This window comes from Bubalus bubalis, chromosome X, assembly GCF_019923935.1.
Source record: "Bubalus bubalis isolate 160015118507 breed Murrah chromosome X, NDDB_SH_1, whole genome shotgun sequence".
Lineage (NCBI taxonomy): Eukaryota > Metazoa > Chordata > Mammalia > Artiodactyla > Bovidae > Bubalus > Bubalus bubalis.
In genome coordinates, this window is record NC_059181.1 from 93,241,096 (window position 1) to 93,265,852 (window position 24,757).

General features: G+C 41.4%; 2 protein-coding genes across 4 annotated transcripts in view; both read left to right on the top strand.

Annotated features, from left to right (window-relative positions):
- Positions 1-24,757, top strand: part of LOC102412527 (basic helix-loop-helix family member b9) — a 110,663-nt gene that overhangs the window by 53,934 nt on the left and 31,972 nt on the right. Inside the window, exon 1 of one of the 3 annotated variants that reach the window (XM_025276843.3) lies at positions 6,827-6,957. The exons of the other annotated variants lie outside the window; for them this stretch is intronic. The gene's annotated coding sequence lies outside the window, so the exon portion shown is untranslated. Of the gene's footprint in view, positions 1-6,826; positions 6,958-24,757 lie in introns of those variants that run through there. 3 annotated transcript variants of the gene reach the window in all.
- The window catches only part of GPRASP1 (G protein-coupled receptor associated sorting protein 1), a 28,783-nt gene continuing 4,180 nt past the window's right edge, over positions 155-24,757 (top strand). The window contains 3 exon segments of the mRNA XM_044937270.2: positions 155-4,443; positions 4,446-6,676; positions 6,814-6,957. Coding sequence (XP_044793205.2) covers positions 423-4,443; positions 4,446-4,519 — 4,095 coding nt within the window. The 5' untranslated portion in view covers positions 155-422 and the 3' untranslated portion in view covers positions 4,520-6,676; positions 6,814-6,957.

The following is a 24,757-nucleotide window of genomic DNA, read 5'->3' on the forward strand; positions in this document are numbered from 1 at the left end:
CACCAAGCATTTAAGGTGTAGTCTCTCTGTGTGAGTTTTTGCATGAAGTGAGACAGTTGGAAAAGACTCAAACCTCCATGTCATTCTCACTTCCCAGATTGACTTCCAGTGGCAGCTCTGGTGGTGTTGAAATTGCTGCTGAGCACCACCTTCAACAGGTGTGTACCCACCCAGGAACCATCCATCCTCTCCCAGCTTGGTTGTGTTTTCTCTTCACTCTGACTGTAATATTGACTGAGGCTGGGATTGGAAAGGAGGCTTATTGACTGCTGGACTGGTGATTGGCTCTAACTTTTCTTTCCAACTGTATCACCTGAATCATCAAAAAATTAGAGTGTGAAGACACAAAACTGTGAGAAATCTGTGGTAGAAGCTGAGACTGGGATAGTTGTAGTTATTCAGGTCTCCTCTGTAACTGTACTATGACTGGGGCTGAGATTGAGACTGGTGTCCAGGCCAAGCCTGAAAAGAAGCCTGGCAAAGAGGTTGCTGGTGGGACTGAAAGAGAGAATGAAGTCCCAATGGTGGTCAGACCAAAGGTTAGGACCCAGGCCCAGGTAATGCTTGGAGCAAGGCCCAAAACTGAGACCGTGGCAGTAACTGAGACACATCCTAAGAGTGAGGCCAAGGCAATCACTGTAGAAATGTCCATGAATGAAACCTATTCATGGGCCAAGACTGAGTTTGATGCTGAGGTCCTACTGAAGACAGAGGGAGTGTTCCAAAACAATGCTGTAGCCTGGCCGCTGATCAGTACTGAGTCTGGGTCAGTTGCAAAACCTAAGACCTCATCTATGGTTAGGGAACTGGCCAGTATGGATGCTGAGTCCTTTCCTGGCACTAAGGTCAAGTCCCAATCAGGAATCCAGCATTTGCTTGTGTCAGAGGAGGAGACCAATATGGGGTCTTGGTGCCATCCCAGGCCTACATCTAAAAAAGAGGCCTTTCACAATTGTGATTTCAGATGGGTGGATAGATCCTTTATGAACTCCTGGTTCTGCAGTAGAGAAGAGGTCAGTACAAGGCTTCATCCTAGAGATAGGGTAAAAGCTAGTACTAGGTCTAGGCACATGACCAAAGAAGAGGCTATGTCTAGGCCCAAAACCAGTTGGGAACTCTATGTTGCCTCCAGTTCTGGTTCTGAAGATGAATCTATCAAGAAATCTTGGTTCTGGGTCAGAGAAAAGACCAGTATCCAGTCTAGGCCTAGGGAAGAGACCAATAGTAGGCCCTGGTTTAGGTCTAAGAAAGAAGTCTCTGAATCCAGTTCTGGGTCTGAATGTGAAGACAATGTCAAATCCTGGTTTTGGGCTGGAGAGGAGGGTAGGTACAAACCCAGAGCCAGGAAGGGGGCCAATGTCAGCGCCAGGCACAGGGCCAAGCAAGAAACTTCCATTGATTTCATGTCTGAGTCTATGGATGTAGTCAAAAAAGAGCCCTGGTTCCTGCCCGGAGAGAAGACTAATAACTTGGCCAAGCCCAAGTCCAAGAAAGAGGTCAGGGCCAGAGCAGTGGCAAAGGAAGAAGCCAAAATCAAGGCCAGAGCCAGGGCCAAGCAAGAAGCCAGGCCAGAAGAAGAGTTCCTCACCGGGGCCTGGTTCTGGGCTGTGGAAGACTCCAGCATAGTTGGTGGGGCCACTGTCAAGTCCGGTTCTCAAGTGGAGGATGAGTCCATTGTTGGCAGTTGGTTCTGGACTGAAGAAGAAACCAGTGATACATTCAGACCACAGGCTGAGCAGGAGCCTATTGGCAGTTCTGTGTTTGGAAGTGGGGAAAAGACCAGTGTGGAAACTGAGGCTGATGCCACTTCCAAATCATTGCTTACAGATGACAAAGAAAAGGTCATTGCCAGTTTTTGCTGGGCTAATGAAGAATCCAACCCAGAGGCTGAAGAAGAGCCCATTTTTGGGTCTTGGTTTTGGGTCAGTGATGAGGCCAGTGTAGAAGCTGGGGTTGGGGCCAACTGTGGGTCCAGGCCAAAGTCTGAGGAAGAAGAGGTCATTGGCCCCTGGTTTTGGGCTGGAGAAGAAATCAGCACAGTGGCTGAGTTCAGAGAAGAGGCCGGGCCAGGAGCTGAAGAGGAGACAATATTTTGGCCCTGGTTTTGGGCTGGAAACCAGGCCCACATGGATTCTGGGGCTGAAGTCAACTGTGATACTATGCCAGGGACTGAGGAGGAGGAACCAATTATTGGGTCATGGTTCTGGCCTGGAGTAGAAGCTTGTGGGAGGGCTAAAGTGAATAATAAGTCTAGCCTGGAGGACAAGGAAAAGAGTATTACATCGTCTTGGTCTGGGACCACTGAAGAGATCCGTATGAAGTATGCTGCTGGTGCCCAGTGTAAATTTATGACAGCTGCTGAAGAGATTAACAGTGAGTCTGGTTTCTGGTCAGGAGAAAGTCCCTGTATGTTTCCTGCCAATGAAGGCAGCTGGAAGTCTAGGCTAGAGGACGAACAAGACATTGTTAATTCATGGTTCTGGTCCATAAAATATACAGGGCCAGAGACCATTGTAGGTCCCTCGTTATGGGCTGTGGAAGAAAGCAGTACAGATGATAGGGCTGAAGAAGAAGCCAAGCCACCTACCAAAGAGGAGACCATGATCACATCCTGGTTCTGGAAAGGGAATAAAGCCATTATAGAGGCTGCAGACAAAGAAGAATCCAGGCTGGATATTGAAGAGGAAGACATTATTGGCTCTTGGTTCTGGGCTAGGGAGGAAGACAGGCTTAAAACAGAAGTGGAGGCTAGAGAAGAGGACAGGCTGGCAGCTGAAGAAGAACTTTTTGTTGGGTCTTGGTTCTGGGCCAGGGAAGAGGCTATTAGGAACGAGGCTAACATTTGTAGCAAATAAAGTCCAAAAGTTGGAGAGGAGGAAGTCATTGTTGAGTCCTGGTTCTGGGCTGAAGAAGAGACCAGTCTGGAGGCAGGGGCTAGTTTTGAGTCCAAGCATGGAGCTGAAAAGGAGGAAATCATTGTTGGGTCCTGGTTCTGGGCTGAAGAAGAGAGTATAGACATTAGACCTCAGGCAGTAGAAGAGACCACATCAAGGTCTGGAGAGGAAACCATTTTTGAATCCTGGTTCTGGGATGCAAAAGAAGTCAATGTAGAAGCCAAAACATGCTGTGCATCTAAGCCAGAGGATGATAAAGAGATGATTGTTGAGTCATGGTTCTTGTCTGGAGAGAAGGACATTAGTGAGACTGAAACTGGGGCCACCTCTGAGTCTAGGCCAGAAAATGAGGAAGGGGCAGTTGTTGGGTCCTGGTTTATGGCTAAAAATGAGGACAATAACAGGAGTAGTGTTGGAACCAACTATGAGTCCAGGACAATAGCTGAGGAGGATGAGGCCATTGTGGGGTCCTGGTTTGGGGCAGAAGATGAGACCCATTTTGAATCAGATCCTAGCCCTGTGTACAGGGCCATTTGCAGATCCAGATGTTCAGTTGAGCAGGAGCCTGATGCTTCACACAGGCCCCAGAGCTGGGAGGAGGTTACTGTTCAGTTCAAGCCTGGTCCATGGGGTACGGTTGGCTTCCCATCCCCAAGCCCCTTTAGATTTTCAAAAGAAGCAGCATTTCTGTTCTCTGAAATGTTTGGAGGAAAGCCAAAGTACATGGAACTGAGCCTAGAAGGGGAAGACCAGGAATCTTTGCTTCAGGCTAATCAACCTGACCCCGAGTTCCCATTTCAGTATGATCCATTCTACTGGTCAGTCGTGCAAATTCGGGAGCATCTTAGGACCAAGGAGAGTGCAGAGCCTGAGAGTTGCTCCTGCAGCTGCATACAGAGTGAGCTTAAAATTGGTCCTGAAGAGTTTGAAGAAGAACTATTAATGGACAAAATCCAAGATCCTTTTATTCATGAAATACCTAAAATTGCAATGGGTATGAGAACTACTTTTCAATATACTCATGATTTCATTCACAATTCAGGTGTTGTCTCACTTATTGAAACCTTGCTCAATTATCCCTCCTCCTGAGTTAGGACAAGGCTTCTAGAGAATATGATTCACATGGCTCCACCTTACCCAAATCTGAACATAATTCAGACATATGTATGTCAAGTATGTGAGGAAACTCTTGCTTATAGCTTGGATTCCCCTGAGCAGTTATCTGGAATAAAGATGGTTAGACACCTCACTAGAGCCACTGACTATCACACACTGATTGCCAGGTATATATCTGGATTTCTTTTGTTATTAGCCACAGGCAATACTGAAACAAGGTTTCATGTTTTGAAAATACTGTTGAATTTGTCTGAAAATCCTGTCATGACAAAAGAACTACTCAATGCTAAAGCAGTGTCAGAATTTATGGGCCTTTTTAGCAGGAAAGAGACAAATGATAATATTCAAGTTGTTCTAGCAATGCTTGAGAATATTGGTAATGATATAAAAAAAGAGGCTTTGTTCACTGATGATGATTTCAGTCTTGAGCCATTACTTCTGCATTCCATGAAGTTGAAAAATTTGCTAAGGAACTGCAAGGCAAAGTAGATCATAAAAAGGACCCCTAGGCAGACTAAAAAAATTAGTATGATTAGTTACTTGGCTCTGATTATCCTTATGTTCCTGAGTTATGATCCTTGAATAATGTTTTCAAAGTTGGTTCTATGTTGTAATGTACATCCTTAATGCTGATACTAATTTTGCCCAACTTTGTATGAGCTGGGTCTATCTTCTGATGCCAAACAAGTATTAAAACTGAAAGCACATTTGTTGATATTTGTTTTTGTCCAGATTGTGAATTTAGTATTTAAACTTACAGTGAATTGAGCCATCGTAAGTAAGCTACCCTTTTGATTGTTCTGGTGTTACTGATGTCGATTTGAGTCATGTCCTGTTTTCAATAAAGTTCTGTGTTTAAGTAGGCAGAAATCACCCTTCTCCTTGAACTTAAAATATAGATGCCAAGATAACACATGACAACATAGAGATAATTAATGTATGAATAATAATGCTCCTTGAAAAAGCTTACTCTTATATCTGTAAATGCAAATATTACCATGGGTTGATACTCAGGGTATGATTTAGAAAAAAAGCACCCAGTTGATTTGGGCTCTGAAATGTAGGGAAGAGGTTGGATGTTGTGAAGAAAAGCTCACAGTTGGAAAAGTGCTCCTGTGGGAGTGAGTTATCCAGTCTGCCTGGAGTGGCTGTGAGGAGTATTAAGTATTAAGCAATATAAAATGAGGTAAGTGTTGAAGAGCTGAGAAGTTGCATTTTGCAATTCAAAGTATGGGTGTTTCTTTGATAATGCCTAAAGCAGGGGTCCGGGGTGCGGACCAGTACTGGTCTGTGGCCTGTTAGGAAGCAGGCCACACAGCAGGAGGTGAGCAGAAGGCTTCCTCTGAGCTCAGCCCATCCCTTGCATTACTGTCTGAACCATGCCCCCCTGTATTGCTCACATTACCAACTGAACCATCCTTGTCCCCTCCCCACCCCCAGTCTGTGAAGAACTTGTCTTATATGAAAGTGGTCCCTGGTGCCAGAAATGTTGGAGACCACTGGCCCACAAGTTAAAAGGAAAAGACCAGAAAGCACACAAATTTAACTGTCAGGAAGACCATTTCTTCATGGAGAATGTTAAGGTAACAGCATACAGCTACTAAGAGTGATGATATACAGGTTTTTTAATTGGCTAAGAAAAGCTCCTGCCTTCTATATTTGATGAAATAGAAAAGACTGGTAAAATATATGGAAGGATGATACTCCCCAAATGTGTGAAATGGACTGAATTTATGAAATGTATATTATTTGATTATGGAAAATCTTATAACCATTTAAAACATGTCAAAAGAGTAAAGAAGTGTGAGAGACTACAATTTAGGACTGGGTTGCCAAATAAAAATGCATAATTATTTTAAAAGGAGTAAATTGTAAACTTTCTAAAGTTTGACTTTATGGTACACATTTATTTTTTCGGATTCACAAAGGTAGTAATTATCTTCAGACAGGATTAAAAGTCAGGGATTATGTTGATTTGGGGTAGGAGGGAGTCCAGGCTAAAGGAAAATATACAAATTTTTATTCACCTTGGTTTGTCTCAGGATGGAAAAAAAAATTTTTTTTTCTATAAGACTCTAGGCTGTAAGATTTTTGTAAGTAGGGCAAAGTGGCAGATTTCATCCATTCACAAACCAGAAGTGATAACAGAGATCGTCCTGGTGGTGGAAATTCGAGACAGAATGTTTATTTTGCCTATCAGTATTTTCAAGATAGATCTTGCACGTGTTTTAATACATCACCCCAGTCTTATCAGTTCAGTCGCTCAGTCGTGTCCGACTCTTGGCGAGCCCATGGACTGCAGCACGCCAGGCTTCCCCTGTCCATCACCAACTCCCGGAGCCTACTCAAACGAGTTTGATACGGAATATTAAAAGTCAGTTGGTCTCTGAACTCCTCATGGAGCGTTCCTCGCCAGCCCTGTGTTCCTACAGAGCAAAGCCCAGGCCTAGGACTGGAAGCGTTGGCTCCAATCCAGCCTTCCTTTCAGTTCTCTATCTTCACCACCACCGGGAGCTTCAGGTTGTTCTAGCAAGCAGCTAAGCCCCAGAGGCAGAAGACTGTACCTTGCTTGCTACCGCAGGGCAGCGGCAGACATGCCGAATGTGCGGTCACGTGAGGCTGAGGGTGGGTCACATGACGGCGCTCTCACTTGGACCAGCGTAGAGGTGTGTAAGCACTGCAAAGGGTCGGGAAAGACTTGCACCTGACGCTTGACAGTCGGCTGTAAGAGGAGTGGTAGGATGTAACGGTGGGTGGGTGGGTGTCTCTTCATGCTGCACTAGCCTGAAAACGAATTCTTCAGGTGCCCAGGATTACGGTAATTGTTGGCAGAGGACACAATCGCGGGCGTCAGCCGGGGCCTGATTTTTGTCCAGGAGCTCAAGAGGCCGGAAGTCATCCTGAGGGAGGCGTATGTGGAGAGAAGCAGCGGCCGCTGTTGGAGGAGGTGGGTTCGAGGCCGGCCGGGAAATAGCATCCATGGGAGGTGGTAGCAGAGACTAGATCCTCGTGGAGGAAGCGCCTGGGAACTTCGTGCTCCCTCCTGCTTTCTGAATGCCCCTCACCCCACCCAGCGTGGCGCGACTGTTTCTCTGTTTGGGTAGGGGAGGTGGACACGAGGAAGCAGTTGGCTTCAGGGGTGCCTAGAAAGAGGACACGGTGAAGTGACAATATGTGAACACCCAATTTGTGTACACCCATAGTGCTGGCTCTGGAGAGGCAGGGATGGGATCAGATGGGATCTTTGAGGTACTATACCCTTCCCTTCCTCCCATCCAGTTGGCACTCTCTCTTCTGTCAGACAGTGGGGATGACTGGACTCAATATTGCAGGCAAGTTAGTGGTGGGAGTGGGTATGAGGTTGATCAGAGAGTAACGGAGGTGACTTTTGCTCTAAGGTTCCAGGTGCCTGGAGATGCAAGAGAGGCATGAACCTCAACCTGGGCAGCTCTAGTATAGTGGAGAGAGGACACACTCATGAAGAGGGAACCTAGATGCTTTGGGCCCTTCACATAGTGGTTCTCATTGGGATATCTGCAAGCTTTTCAACCCTCAAGAGGATCCCTGGATCTCAACCCAGGCAGCAGCATCCTGGGGATCTGCCCTGGAAATGAGATTCTGAACCCTCAACAGTTCCCATCCAGAGACACAAGGGTCATGGTTCTACCTGCTGCATCTGAGGCTCCCTCCCTTTTCCAGTCTTGGGCCTAGAGGAGGGTCTTTCTGGGAACCACCTACAGGAACTGCTTTATGAATTTTCTCACAGGTTCCCTTCCATTGACTCTTTGCTCTTTTCCTTGTTTTTGTTTTCTGGCCAATGACTCTTGGTGGTTTGCATCTATCCTTAGTGGTACTCCCTTATTTGTGCTAATCCATTTTGATCAGAGCTCAGCTTTATGAGGTATTTCCAGGATACCAAAGTCTTTTTAGGAGAGTATAGTTAGATAAAAATTTGACTAATCCTATTAACCTCTTTATCTGCACATTTTACAGATTTGAAGCCAATTAGTACATAGCATGGAGAAGGCAATGGCACCCCACTCCAGTACTCTTACCTGGAAAATCCATGGATGGAGGAGCCTCGTAGGCTGCAGTCCATGGGGTTGCTAAGAGTCAGACAGGACTGAGCGACTTCACTTTCACTTTTCACTTTCATGCATTGGAGAAGGAAATGGCAACCCACTCCAGTGTTCTTGCCTGGAGAATCCCAGGGACGGGGAAGCCTGGTGGGCTGCCGTCTATGGGGTCGCACAGAGTCAGACACGACTGAAGCGACTTAGCAGCAGCAGCAGCAGTATGTAGCAATCTTTTTTTTTTTTTCATTTTTTGCAGCTGCATATTCCTCCATTGTGTCACTGCTATGTGTTAATCAGTCATGTCCAACTTTTTGTGATCCCATGAAGTGTATAGCCTGCCAGGTTCCATGGAATTCTCCAGGCCAAAATACTGGAGTGGGTTGCCATTCCCTTCTCTAGTCACTGCTATAATTTGTTCAGTTACTCTCCTGTATATGGGTATTTCTTTCCAATATTTTGCTGTCGCAACAGTGCTGGAAGAATAACCTTGTGCAATTATACTTTTTGTATGGTTAGAGGTAGATTCCTAGAAATGAGGATGTTTGGTCAAATGATAAATACATATGTAGTTTTATTAGATATTCTGAGATATCCCTCCAAAGGGATATTACAAATTTTCATTACCATCAGCAGTTTATGGGTTGTCTGTTTGCCTCCAGCCTTGCCAATAAATTTATTATCCTTTTGATGTTTGTTATCTAGTGATGTCATCTCTCTCATTCTTGATATCAGTGTCTTCTCTTTTGTTTTCCTTTATCATTCTGGCTAGAGGCTGATCAATTTTATTGACCTCAACAAGCTAGTGTTTAATTTTATTGATTTTAAAAATTTTGTGTTTTCTATTTTATATTGGATTTTGCTCTTATTTTTTTCTTTTGTTTACTTTGTGTTTGTTACTATTTTATTTCTAGCTACTTGAAATAGAAGCTGAGGTCAATTAATTTGAGCCCGTTGTTTTTCTAATATAGGCAATTTAGTATTGTAAATTTTCCTCTAATACTGCTTAAGCTGCATCCCACAAATTTTGATATGTTGTGTTTTCATTTTTCAATGGAAATTATATACTAATTTCTTTTTAATTTTCTTCTCTTATCCAACAATTATTTAGAAGTAGGCTATGTAGTTCCTAAATATTTGAGGCTTTTCCAGATATGTTTTGGTTATATATTTCTACAGTACTGACCTGGTCAGAGAACTTACTCTGTATGGTCTGAATCTTTTAAATTTATTGAATGTTCCTTTATGGCCCAGAATATGGTCTATTTTAGTAAATATATCTATTGATATATTTAGTAAATATATCTATTGATATATTTAGTAAATATATCAATAGAAAAAATTGTGTATCTTTCTGTTGTCCTGTGAACTTTTCTATAAATGTCAGTTAGGTCTGCTAAGTCGCTTCAGTCGTGTCCGACTCTGTGCAACCCCATAGACAGTAGCCCACCAGGCTCCCCCGTCCCTGGGATTCTCCAGGCAAGAACAGTGGAGTGGGTTGCCATTTCCTTCTCCAATGCATGAAAGTGAAAAGTGAAAGTGAAGTCGCTCAGTCGTGTCCGACTCTTCGCGACCCCATGGACTGCAGCCCACCAGGCTCCTCCATCCATGGGATTTTCCAGGCAAGAGTACTGGAGTGGGGTGCCATTGCCTTCTCTGCAGTTAGGTCTAGTTAGTTCATAATCTTGTTTAAGTCTTCTATTATATATCTTTACTTATTTTGTCTGTATTTGTGCTAAAATCTGACTGCAGTTATGGTTATGCCTCTCTCCTTGACATTCTATCACAGTATTTTTGTTGCTACTGTTTTTTAATATACTACTAGATTCAACTTGCCAGTTTTTTTCATGTTTTTCATTAATGATACTGACCTATGGTTTTATATTTTAATGCTGTAATTTTCTTATTATAGTTTCAAGGTTATATTCGCTTCATTAAATGAGTTAGGATAGCTTTTGTTCTTTTTCTGGTCTCAGGAAGAGTTTGTATAACAAAGAATATCTGTACCTTGAATATACCTTAGAACATCTTTAAAACCTTTTTAACTAATGCCTTTTAGGGTAGAACATACATTATATAGCATTTTACAGATCACACAAAATAGGCTTTCACAGACATCTTCACCATAGCTTATTCACACAGTTCCTTGCACCTGGAGAGGTCAACTTTCTCATTCACTTGTCCTTTCTCACTCATCATCTCCAGCCCCCTGTAATCTCTGTCAGAGGCCTATCCATTCTTCAAAGATTTTCTAGAAGGCCATCTATCCCCTTCATAGTGACACTGCTGATCCCTTTCACCAGTTCCATGAACTCTCACCTTCAGGTGTCTAGTGCTTATCCATTTGGTCATGCCTTCTCAAGAATCAAGCAAGGACTTCTTCCTTTAGGATGGGGCTGTGGGCTGGGTAATCTGTCTTAGAAACGTATAGTGAACTTAGTAGATACATATGTCTATAAGCCTATCAGCAAAATTTTTAAGCCTTTTACTAATGGAATTGGGGAACATGGTATTGCCTTGTTATTTTGGTATTATTAATGAGGTTAAACCTACTTTCAGATGTTTCAGAGGTTAAACCTAGCCAGTTGGGTTTTCTTTTTGTAAGCAGAGTATTTGTAAGCTTTATCATTTGCCTTTTAGAGGTTCTTGATTTAGAGGTTCTTAGAAGTTCAAGAACTTCTTATTGATTTCTACATACACACAAGCCTGTGAATAGTTCAGGGAATTTTGAAAGAAAAATAATATGGAAGTTGGAAAGTGTTTTTCCCACAAAGAATTTTAAAATTTTTGTCAAATCTCTTGGTAGGGTAGAACTACTTGGGAAAAGTTAAATGGAATACAGACAGAGAGCCCATATGTTTCCACATATATGTGGGTATTTATATTAGGGTGGCAGTTAAAATTCATGGAGAAAAGTGAAAGATTCAGTGTGCCCAGGATCCTCAGCATGTTCAGTGATTCACTAGCAGGATTCACAAGGCTCAGTATACAGTTGTACTCACAGCTATGATTTATTACAAAAGAATGCAAAACCAAATCAGTGAAAGGAAAAAAGTGCATGGGGCAAAGTTCAAAATAAACTCCTGAAAACTTCCAATATTTCTCTCCCAGTGGAGTCCCACAGGATACACTTAATTCCTTCAATAATTTATGACAACATGTGTGAAATATTATTTATCAAGGAGGCTTATTAGATACTCAGTGCCCAAGATTTGAGGGAGGTACCTTTTGCCTAGCATGCACCAAAATTCGAGACTCCCAGAAGGAAAAAAGGTGTTAATATTTAGCACAAACTGTATTGTTCACACAGAGAGTTTAGGCACAGTGAGCCAATCATAATCTGTTTTGGGAATAGTGGACACCTTCTTTAAATCCAAGTTAACAGAATCCAACCAAAGGCCAGCCTTGCAAGTAAGTCTTTATAAAGCTTGCAATCTTACATCTGCTATGCTATTTCTTTCTACACATTTGGTGAATGGTGTTAGAATAATTAGCTAATCATTTGGGAAAACAGGTAATGTTATGTCACAATACATGTAATCAAATTCCAGGAAGATTAGATATCATAAATATTTCAAAAGATGCAGAAGGATAAAGAAAAATAAATACTCATTTACCTAGAATGAATTTTGGCTTGTGATATGTAGAGGGAAATGCAGATGGATTCTTTCCCCATAATACCAGTATGTTTTATTAAATAATATGCCCCTACTCCAACAATTTCCCATGTCTCTTTTATAGTATATGGTTATCTTCAAATATGTTTCTGAGGTAAATTCTCTTTGCTGTTAGAAGCATACAGGCTTACTTATTGCAGTTTATAATAAATATTGTGGGTTATCTGAAATGTAATATCTATAGTTCATACCTGATTACTCTCCAATTAATATTGTCATTTTATCTTATCTTTAATATTATTATATTGATTGAGATAGAGGGTTACTAATATTCTCATATAACTCCTTTGAAATTCTCTTGGCGTTTCAAAAAGGAAAAGTGTGTTGGCCAGGCCAAAGAATATCTCTCTATGTTGCTATGTCAGATAGCATAATTTTTTTCTCATGACTGAATTTTATTTACATATATGAATAAATGTTCGGAGAAGGCGATGGCACCCCACTCCAGTACTCTTGCCTGGAAAATCCCATGGACGGAGGAGCCTGGTGGGCTGCAGTCCATGGGGCCGCTAAGAGTCGGACAGGACTGAGCGACTTCACTTTCACTTTTCACTTTCATGCATTGGAGAAGGAAATGGCAACCCACTCCAGTGTTCTTGCCTGGAGAATCCCAGGGACGGGGGAGCCTGGTGGGCTGCCGTCTATGGGGTCGCACAGAGTCGGACATGACTGAAGCGACTTAGCAGCAGCAGCAGCAGCATAAATGTTACATATATATATATACATATAGTCATATATAACAGGTTCTTTGTCAGTTCATCTGTCAGTGCATATTTAGGTAGTTCCTGTGTCTGTCTATTGTGAATAATGCTGAAATGAACATGGAAGTACAGATATCTCTTAAAGATAGTGACTTCATTTCCTTGGAATATATACACCAAAGTGGGATTACTGGATCATGTGGTGATTTAAAAAAAAGTTTTGAAAAGCCTCCATGCTGCTTTCCATAGTAGCTACACTAATTTACATTCCCACCAAAAGCGTATAAGAGTTTTGCTTTTATTTATATTCTTGTCAACATGTGTTATCCCTTGTATTTTTGATAATCATCATTCTAACTGGTCGAAGTGATACCTCATTGTGATTTGATTTGCATTTCCCTCATGACTAGTAATGTCATCTTTTCATGACATTAGTGATGTCATCTTTTCATGTAACTGTTGGCCATTTATATCTCTTCTGTAGAAAATTATTCAGGTTCTTTACCAATTTTAAAATCAGATTATTAGTTTTACTATTCAATTGTATGATTCCTGATATGTTTTAGATATTAGTGAAAGAGAAACTGTTAATCTCTCGGTCGTGACCGACTCTTTGCGACCCCATGGAATGTAGCCTTCCAGGCTCCACCGTTCATGGAATTCTTCAGGCAAGAATCCTGGAGTGAGTTGCCATTCCCTTCTTCAGGGGATCTTCCTGACCAGGGGTCGAACTTTCATCTCCTGCATTGCAGACAAATTCATTACCACAGAACCACCTGAGAAGCCCTCTGTTAACGTAGTGTATCTCATTTGTTGATTTGTATATGATGAGCCATGCTTTCATTGCAGATATAAATCTCACTTGATCATGGAATATGATCCTTTCAATGTACTATTGAATTCAGTTTGCTACCATTTTGTTTAGAATATTTGCATATAAAATTATTTTCATTGGAGAGTAATTACAATATTGTGATGGTTTTTGCCATACATTGACATGAATCAGCCACAGGTATACATGAGTGCCCACTATCCTTAACTGCCCTCCCACCTTCCTCCCCACCCAATCCCTCTGGATTGTCCCAGACCACCGGCTTTGGGAACCCTCTTCATGCATCAAACTTGCACTGGCATCTGTTCTACATATGGTAATATACATGTTTCAATGCTATTCTCTCAAATTATCCCACCCTTGCCTTCTTCCACTGAGCCCAAAAGTCTGTTCTTTACATCTGTATTATCATTGTTACCGTCTTTCTAAATTCCATATATATGCATTAATATATGGTATTTCGGAGAAGGCAATGGCACCCCACTCCAGTATTCTTGCCTGGAAAATCCCATGGATGGAGGAACCTGGTGAGCTGAAGTCCATGGGGTCGCTAAGAGTTGGACATGACTGAGCAACTTCACTTTCACTTTTCACTTTCATGCATTGGAGAAGGAAATGGCAACCCACTCCAGTGTTCTTGCCTGGAGAATCCCAGGGATGGGGGAGCCTGGTGGGCTGCCGTCTATGGGGTCACACAGAATCGGACACGACTGAAGCTATTTAGCAGCAGCATACAGTATTTGTCTTTCTCTCTTACTTCATTCTGTATAATAGGTTCCAGTTTCATCTACCTCATTAGAACTGACTCAAATGTATCAAATGTATTCCTTTTATAGCTGTGTAATATTCCATCCTGTATATGTACCACAACTCCCTTATCCTTTGTTCTGCTGGTGAATATCTCTAGGTTGCTTCCATGTCCTAGCTATTATAAATAGTACTGAAATGAACATTGGGCTACATGTGTCTTTTTCAATTCTGATTTCTTCAGGGTGTATGCCTAGCAGTGGGATTGCTGGGTTGTATGGCAGTTCTATTCCCAGTTTTTTAAGGAATTTCCACACTTGTCCACAATGGCTGTACCAATTTGCATTCCCAACAACAGTGTAAGAGGCTTGCCTTTTTTCCACACTCTCTCCAGCATTTATTGTTTGTAGACATTTTGATGATGGCCATTCTGACTGGTGTAAGATGATACCTCATTGTTGTTTTGATTTGCATTTCTCTAATAATGAGTGATGTTGAGCATCTTTTCATGTGTTTATTAGCCATCTTTATGTCTTCTTTGGATGAATGTCTGTTTAGTTCTTTTGCCTGCTTTTTGATTGGGATGTCTGATATTCTGGTATTGAGCACATGAGTTGCTTGTATATTTTGTATTATTTTTTAATCAATTTATTTTAATTGCAAGATAATTACTTTATAATATCATGATGGTTTTTCCATACATCAACATGAATCAGCCACAGGTGCACATGTGTCCTCCCATCCTGAACCCCGCACCTTCTTCCCTCCCCACCTCATCCCTTTTGGTTGTCCCAGAGCACCAGCTTTGAGTGCCCTGCTTCATGCATCAAACTTGCAGTGGTCATCTGTTTTACATCTGGTAATATACATGTTTCAATGCTATTCTCTCAAATCATCCCACCCTCACCTTCTCCCACATAAGTCCAAAAGTCTGTTCCTTACACATGTGTCTCTTTTGCTGCCTTGTATATAGCATTGTAATTACCATCTTTTTAAATTCCATATATATGGACTAATATACACTATTTTTCTTTCTCTTTCTGATTTACTTCACTCTTTATAATAGGCTCCAGTTTCATCCACCTCATTAGAACTGAGTCAAATGCATTCCTTTTTATTGAGTAATATTCCATTCTGTATATGTACCACAACTTCCTTATCCATTCTCAGCTGATGGACATCTAGGTTGCTTCCACGTCCTAGCTGTTGTAAATAGTGCTGCAGTGCATATTGGGGTACATGTGTCTCTTTCAGTTCTGGTTTCCTCAGTGTGTATGCCGATCAGTGGGACTGCTGGGTCATATGGCAGTTCTATTCCCAGTTTTTTAAGGAATCTCCACATTGTTCTCAATAGTGGCTGTACCAGGTTTCATCCCCACCAACAACGTAAGAGAGTTCCCTTTTCTCCACACCATCTCCAGCACTTATTGTTTGTAGACTTTTTGATGGTGGCCATTCTGACTTGTGTGAGATGATACCTCATTGTAGTTTTGATTTGCATGTCTCTAATAATGAGCGATGTTGAGCATCTTTTCATGTGTTTATTGGCCATCTCTATGTCTTTGAAGAAATATCTGTTCTTTTGCCCACTTTTTGATTGGGTTGTTCATTTTTCTGCTATTGAACTGCATGAGCTGCTTGTGTATTCTGGAGATTAATTCTTTGTTAGTTGCTTCATTTACTATTATTTTCTCCCATTCTGAGGGCTTCATTTTCACCTTGCTTATAGTTTCCACATTGTGTAAAATCAAGTAAGTTTAATTAGGTCCCATTTGTGTATTTTTGTTTTTATTTCCATTACTCTGGGAGGTGGGTCCTAGAGGATCTTGCTGTGATTTATGTCAGAGAGGGTTCTGCCTATGTTTTCCTCTAAGAGTTTTATAGTTTCTGGTCTTACATTTAGATCTTTAATCCATTTTGAGTTTCTTTTTGTGTATGGTGTTAGAAAGTATTCTAGTTGCATTCTTTTAGAGGTGCTTGACCAGTTTATCGAGCACCACTTGTTAAAGAGATTGTTTTTTCTCCATTGTATTGCTTTGCCTCCTTTGTCAAAGATAAGGTGTCCATAGGTGTGTGGATTTATTTCTGGGCTTTCTGTTTTATTACATTGATCTATATTTCTCTCTTTGTGCCAGTCCCATGCTGTCTTGATGACTTTACCTTTGGAGTATAGTCTGAAGTCACGAGGGTTGATTCCTCCAGTTCCATTCTTCTTTCTAAAGATTGCTTTCGCTATTTGAGGTTTTTAGTGTTTCCATACAAATTGTGAAATTATTTGTTCTAGTTCTGTGAAAAATATCATTGGTAGCTGATAGGGATTGCACTGGATCTATAGATTGCTTTGGGTAGTATACTCATTTTCACTATGTTGATTCTTTCAATCCATGAACATGGTATATTTCTCCATTTATTTGTGTCATCTTTGATTTCTTTCATCAGTGTTTTAGATTTCTATATATAGATCTTTTGTTTCTTTAGGTAAGTTTATTCCTATCTATTCTTTTCGATGCAATGGTAAATGGGATTGCTTCTTTAATTTCTCTTTCTGTTATTTCATTGTTAGTGTATAGGAATGCAAAGGATTTATGTGTATTAACTTTTTATCCTGCAACTTTACTACATTCATTGAAGAGCTCTATTAATTTTCTGTCTGTATCTTTAGGGTTTTCTATGTACAGGATCATGTCTTCTGCAAACAATGAGAGTTTTACTTCTTCTTTTTCAATCTGGATTCTTTTCATGTATTTTTCTTCTATGAATGCTGTGGCTAGGACTTCCAAAACTATGTTGAATAGTAGTGTTGAGTGTGGGCACTGTAGCCTTGTTACTGATTTTAGAGGAAATGCTTACAATTTTTCACCATTGAGGATAATGTTTGCTGTGGGTTTGTTGTATATGGCTTTTATTATGTAGAAGTATGTTACTTCTATGCCTTCTTTCTGGAGAGTTTTTGTCATAAATGGGTGTTGAAATTTGTCAAAGCCTTTCTCTGTATATTTTGAGATAATCATGGTTTTTATCTTTGAATTTATTAACATGGTGGATCACATTGGTTGATTTGCAAATATTGAAGAATCCTTGCATCCCTGGGTCTTGTTCTCATGGGTGGGGCCATGTTCAGTAAATCTTTAATCGAATTTTCTGTTGATGGTTGGAGCTGTGTTCCCTCCTTGCTATTTCAGTTCAGTTCAGTTCAGTTCAGTCTCTTAGTTGTGTCCAACTCTTTGCAACCCCATGGACTGCAGCACACCGGGCCTCCCTGTCCATCACCAACTCCCGGATTTTATGCAAACTCATGTCTGTTGAGTCGGTGATGCCATCCAACCATCTCATCCTCTGTCGTCCCCTGCTCCTCCCGCCTTCAGTCTTTCCTAGAATCAGGGTCTTTTCAAATGAGTCAGCTCTTTGCATCAGATGGCCAAAGTATTGGAGCTTCAGCTTCAACATCAGTCCTTCCAATGAACATTCAGGACTGATTGCTTTTAGGATGGACTGGTTGGATCTCCTTGCAGTCCAAGGGACTCTCAAGAGTCCTTACCAATGCCACAGTTCAAAAGCATCAATTCTACGGCACTTAGCTTCTTTATAGTCCTACTCTCACATCCATACATGGCTACTAGAAAAACCATAGTGTTGACTAGATGGACCTTTGCTGACAAAGTAATGTCTCTGCTTTTTAATATGCTGTCTAGGTTGGTCATAACTTTTCTTCCAAGGAGTAAGTGTCTTTTTATTTCATGGCTGCAGTCACCATCTGCAGTGATTTTGGAGCCCAACAAAATAAAGTCTGACACTGTTTCCACTGTTTCTCCATCTATTTGCCATGAAGCAAGGGGACCAGATGCCATGATCTTAGTTTTCTGAATGTTGAGCTTTAAGCCAACTTTTTCCTCTCTCCTCTTTCACTTTCATCAAGAGGCTCTTCACTTTCTGCCATATGGGTGGTGTCATCTGCATATCTGAGGTTATTGATATTTCTCCTGGCAATCTTGATTCCAGCTTGTGCTTCTTCCAGCCCAGCGTTTCTCATAATGTACTCTGCATATAAGTAAAATGAGCAGGGTGACAATATACAGCCTTGACTTACTCCTTTTTCTATATGGAAACAGTCTGTTGTTCCATGTCCAGTTCTAACTGTTGCTTCCTGACCTGCATACAGATTTCTCAAGAGGCAGGTTAGGTGGTCTGGTATTCCCATCTCTTTCAGAATTTCCCACAGTTTATTGTGATCCACAGAGTCAAAGACTTTGGCATAGTCAATAAAGCAGAAATAGATGTTTTTCTGGGATTCTCTTGCTTTTTCGATGACCAGCAGATGCTGGCAATTTGATATCTGGTTCCTCTGCCTTTTCTAAAACCCGCTTGTACATATGGAAGTTCACAATTCACATATTGTTGAAGCCTGGCTTGGAGAATTTTGAGCATTACTTAACAGCTTGTGAGATGAATGCAACTGTGCAGTAGTTTGAGCATTCTTTGGCATTGCCTTTCTTAGGGATTCGAATGAAAATGGACCTTTTTCCAGTCCTGTGGCCACTGCTGCGTTTTCCAAATTTGCTGGCATATTGAGTGCAGTACTTTCAAAGCATCATCTTTTATGATTTGGAATAGCTCAACTGGAATTCCATCACCTCCACTAGCTTTCTTCATTGTGATGCTTCCTAAGGCCCACTTGACTTCACATTCCAGGATGTCTGGCTCTAGGTGAATGATCACACCATTGTGATCATCTGGGTCATGAAGATCTTTTTTGTATAGTTCTTCTGTGTATTCTTGCCACCTTAGTATCTTCTGCTTCTGTTAGGTCCATACCATTTCTGTCCTTTATTGAGCCCATCTTTGCATGAAATGTTCCCTTGGTATCTCTAATTTTCTTGAAGAGATCTCTAGTCTTTCCCATTCTATTGTTTTCCTCAATTTCTTTGCACTGATTACCAAGGAAGGCTTTCTTATCTCTTCTTGCTATTCTTTGGAACTCTGCATTCAAATGGGTATATCTTTCTTTTTCTCCTTTGCTTTTTGCTTCTCTTCTTTTCACAGCTATTTGTAAAGCCTCCTCCCCTGCTATTTACCTGGGGCTAAACTATGGTGGAGGTAATGAAGATAATGGTGACCTCCTTCAAAAGAAGGAGTCCTATTATTATTCTTGCCTTGAGAACCCAGGAACAGTATTAAAAGGCAAAAAGATAGGACAGTGAAAGATGAACCCCCCAAGTCCTTAGGTACCCAATATGCTAGGTAATCCAAGTCTATGCCCCAACCAGTAATGCTGAAGAAGCTGAAGTTGAACAGTTCTATGAAGACCTATAAGACCTTTTAGAACTAACACCCAAAAAAGATGTTCTTTTCATTACAGGGGTGTTAAAAGTTAAAGTGAAGTCACTCAGTCATGTCCGACTCTTTGCAGCCCCATGGACTGTAGCCTACCAGGCTCCTCTGTCCATGGGGTTTTCCAGGCAAGAATATTGGAGTGGGTTGCCATTTCCTTCTCCAGGGGATCTTCCCGACCCGGGGATCAAACCCGGGTCTCCTGCATTGCAGGCAGATGCTTTATCCTCTAAGCCAGCAGGGAAGTCCTTCATTAGAGGGGACTATAATGCAAAAGTAGGAAGTCAAGAAACACCTTGGCCTTGGATTACAGAATGAAGCAGGGCAAAGGCTAATAGAGTTTTGCCAAGAGAATACACTGGTCATAGCAAACACCCTCTTCCAACAACACAAAAGAAGACTCTACACGTGGGTATCATCATATGGTCAATATTGATATCAGATTGATTATATTCTTTGCAGCCAAAGATGGAGAATCTCTATACAGTCAGCAGAAAGAAGACAGGGATATGACTGTGGCTCAGATCATCAACTCCTATTCGCAAAATTCAGAGTAAAATTGAAGAAAGTAGGGACAACCACTAGACCATTCCAGTATGACCTAAATCAAATGCCTTACAATTATACAGTGTAAGTAAGAAATAGATTTAAGGGACTAGTTCTAATAGAGTGCCTGATGAACTAAGGATGGAGGTTCGTGACATTGTGCAGGAGACAGGGATCAGGACCATCCCCAAGAAAAAGAAATGCAAAAAAGAAAAATGGCTGTCTGAGGAGGCCTTATAAATAGCTGTGAAAAGAAGAGAAGCAAAAAGCAAAGGAGAAAAGGAAAGATATACCCATTTGAATGCAGAGTTCCAAAGAACAGCAAGGAGAGATAAGAAAGCCTTCCTCGGTAATCAGTGCAAAGAAGTAGAGGAAAACAATAGAATGGGAAAGACTAGAGATCTCTTCAAGAAAATTAGAGATACCAAGGGAACATTTCATGCAAAGATGGGCTCAATAAAGGACAGAAATGGTATAGACCTAACAGAAGCAGAAGATACTAAGAAGAGGTGGCAAGAATACACAGAAGAACTATACAAAAAAGATCTTCATGACCCAGATGATCACAATGATCATTCACCTAGAGCCAGACATCCTGGAATGTGAAGTCAAGTGGGCCTTAGGAAGCACCACAGCGAAGAAAGCTAGTGGAGGTGATGGAATTCCACTTGAGCTATTCCAAATCATAAAAGATGATGCTTTGAAAGTACTGCACTCAATATGCCAGCAAATTTGGAAAACGCAGCAGTGGCCACAGGACTGGAAAAGGTCAGTTTTCATTCAAATCCCTAAGAAAGGCAATGCCAAAGAATGCTCAAACTACCACACCATTGCACTAATCTCACACAGTAGTATGGAGAAGGCAATGGCACCCCACTCCAATACTCTTGCTTGGAAAATCTCATGGACAGAGGAGCCTGGTGGGCTGCAGTCCATGGGGTCGCGAAGAGTTGGACATGACTGAGTGACTTCACTTACACTTTTCACTCCCATGCACTGGAGAAGGAAGTGGCAACCTACTCCAGTGTTCTTGCCTGGAGAATCCTAGGGACAGAGGAGCCTGGTAGGCTGCCGTCTCTGGGATCACACAGAGTCGTATATGACTGAAGCAACTTAGCAGCAGCAGCAGCACACATTAGTAAAGTAATGCTCAAAATTCTCCAACCCAGGCTTCAAGAATATGTGAACCATGAAATTCCAGATGTTCAAGCTGGTTTTAGAAAAGGCAGAGAAACCAGATATCAAATTGCCAACATCTGCTGGATCATTTAAAAAGCAATAGAATTCCAGAAAAACATCTATTTCTGCTTTATTGACTATGCCAAAGTCTTTGACTCTGTGGATCACAATAAACTGTGGGAAATTCTGAAAGAGATGGGAATACCAGACCACCTAACCTGCCTCTTGAGAAATCTGTATGCAGGTCAGGAAGCAACAGTTAGAACTGGACATGGAACAACAGACTGTTTCCATATAGAAAAAGGAGTAAGTCAAGGCTGTATATTGTCACCCTGCTCATTTTACTTATATGCAGAGTACATCATGAGAAACGCTGGGCTGGAAGAAGCACAAGCTGGAATCAAGATTGCTGGGAGAAATATCAATAACTTCAGATATGTAGATGACACCACCCTTATGGCAGAAAGTGAAGAACTAAAGAGCCTCTTGATGAAAGTGAAAGAGGAGAGTGAAAAAGTTGGCTTAAAGCTCAACATTCAGAAAACAAAGATACGGTATCTGGTCCCAAAACTTCATGGGAAATAGATGGAGAAACAGTGGAAACAGTGTCAGACTTTATTTTGTTGGGCTCCAAAATCACTGTGGATGGTGACTGCCACCATGAAATAAAAAGATGCTTACTCCTTGGAAGAAAGGCTATGACCTATGACAGCAGAGACATCACTTCACCCACAAAGATCCATATAGTCAAAGCTATTGCTTTTCCAGTAGTCATGTGCGGATGTCAGTGGGACTATATAGAAGACTGAACGCCAGAGAATTGATGCTTTCTAACTGTGCTGCTGTAGACGACTCTTGAGAGTTCTTTGGACAGCAATGAGATCAAACCAGTCAATTCTAAAGGAAATCAACCCTGAATAGTCATTGGAAGGACTGATGCTGAAGTTGAAGCTCCAATACTTTGGCTACTTGATGTGAAGATGCAACTCAATGGAAAAGACCCTGATGCTGGGAAAGATTGAGGGCAGGAGGAGAAGGTGCCTGAGGATGACATCATTGGATGGCATCATCAACTAACTCAGTTGACATGAGTTTAGGCACAGTGTGGGAGATAGTGAAGGACAGGGAAGCCTTGCATTCTGCAGTCCAGAGAGTTGCAAAGAGTCGGGTATAACTGAATAACTGAAGAACAACAATAACTAGCCTCAGACACATCTTTATTAATCAAAATAGGAACTATGACAGTAAACAAATTTTTGCTGATTAGAAATAAGTTTGTTTATTCATTTAGCATAAAAATTTGTGATTTGGGATTCGACAACATCCTGGAAAGCATATTCTGCATCCTACTGATTGTGGAAGCTTTTTCCCTGCAAAAAGCCTGAAGAAGTAGTAGTCGGTTCATGAGAGGTCAGGTGAATATGGCAGATGAGGCAAAACTTCATAGCCCAATTCATTCAACTTTTGAAGCATTAGTTGTGTGAAGTGTGGTTGGGTGATGTCATGGAGAAGAATTGGGCCCTTTCTGTTGACCAATGCTGGCTGCAGGCATTGCAGTTTTCAGTGCATCTCATCAATTTGCTAAGCATAATTCTGAGATGTAATGGTTTCACCAGGATTCAGAAAGCTGTAGTGGTTCAGACTGCTAGCAGACCACCAAGCAGTGACCATGATCTTTTTTTGGCACAGGTTTGACTTTGGGAAGTGTTTTGGAGTGTCTTCCAACCACTGAGCTGGTCGTCACTGGTTGTTGGGTTGATTTCCTTTAGATCTCCTTGATCTCTTTGCAGTCGAAGGGACTCTCAAGAGTCTTCTCCAACACCACAGTTCAAAAGTGTCAATTTTTTGGTGCTCAGACTTCTTTATGGTCCAACTCTCACATCCACACATGACTACTGGAAAAACCATAGCTTTGACTATATGGACCTTTGCTGGCAAAGTGATGTCTCTGCTTTTCAATACACTGTCTAGATTTGTCATAGCTTGTCTTCCAAGGGGCAAAGAAAGTGAAAGTGAAGTAGCTCAGTCTCGTCGGACTCTTTGAGAGTGGACTATAGCCTACCAGGCTCCTCCCTCCATGGGATTCTCCATGGCAAGAATACCCAGGCTCCTCCCTCCATGGGATTCTCCATGGCAAGAATACTGGAGTGGGTTGCCATTTCCTTCTCCAGGGGATCTCTGACCCATGGATCAAACCCAGGTCTCCCGCATTGCAGGCAGATGCTTTAATCTCTGAGCCACCAGGGAAGTTTAAGGAGCAAGCATCTTCTAACTTCATGGCTGCAGTTGCCACCTGCAGTGATTTTGGCGCCCAAGAAAATAAAGTCTGTCACTGTTTCCATTGTTTCCTCATCTAGTTGCCATGAAGTGATGGGACCGGATGTCATGATCTTAGTTTTCTGAATATTGAGTTTTAAGCCAGGCTTTTTCACTCTCCTCTTTCACCTTCATCAAGAGGCTCTTTAGTTCCTCTTTGCTTTTTGCCATCAGGGTGGTGTCATCTGCATATCTGAGGTTATTGATGTTTCTACCAGGAATCTTGATTCCAGCTTGTGCTTCATCCAGCCTGGCACTTTTCATGATGTACTCTGCATATAAATTAAATAAGCAGGGTGACAATAGACAGCCTTGATGTATTCCTTTCCCAATTTTGAACCAGTCCTTTGTTCCATGTCTGGTGCTTGACCTGCATACCGGTGTCGCAGGAGGCAGGTAAGGTGGTCTGGTATTCCCATCTTTTTAAGAATTTTCCACAGTTTGTTGTGATCCACACAGTCAAGGGCTGTAGCGTAATCAATGAAGCAGACGTAGATGTTTTTCTAGAAATCTCTTGCTTTTTTGATGATCCAACATATCATTTCATTTAGGATGAAATAAATACTGCTTATCAGTCAGACAGATATAGGTCAGCATTCTTTTAATATTTAAAGCTTTTCTTTTTCCCATTGACTTTAAAGATGAAACAATTCATCCAAGCTGGTTTCCTCACATGTAACATGAAGGCAATAGTTTATTTCAATAATAGTTCATACTGTCCAATATTTTTGTGAGTTAATACACAAAATGTTTAAAATAGGACCTTCCTCGGTTCAATAAATGTTAATGAGTTGTACTGTCTGTTCTCTAAATGAATTAACAATAAAATGTCTAACAGACATTTCAAAATCTCACAGTATAATCTGTCAGCTAGTAGTAGATTCACTCCTTTGTCAGTATCTTGAAATGAAGATTTCACTATATCCAGAATTACCACACAGGATTGCTAATATGACTTTGGATAAATATGTAAATTTTTAGAAAAAAATTAATAAGAATGAAACTACAAGTAAAGGTCACCTCCATGGGAGTGGAGATTTCTTTTTTGTTTGTGCCGAGGACAAAGTAGATGCTCATATATATAGTCGTTGAATGAACGCAAGGCACCAGCCACTTGAAGGAGGAGAAAGAACAGTTCAGAGAAGCAAAGAGATTCACATACACCCACAGATCTCGGCAGAGCTCAGACTCCCTTCTTTAAGCCTGGCATTCACCCAAGAGAGAGTATACTTTGGAACAAAGAAAACATAATCCACAATTCAGCTAAGGCCATTGAAAGAGCACAGTGAAAGACTTTCCTGTGACAACTGACATCTGTTGTCTCTAGATACAGTATAGAATTGTCTCT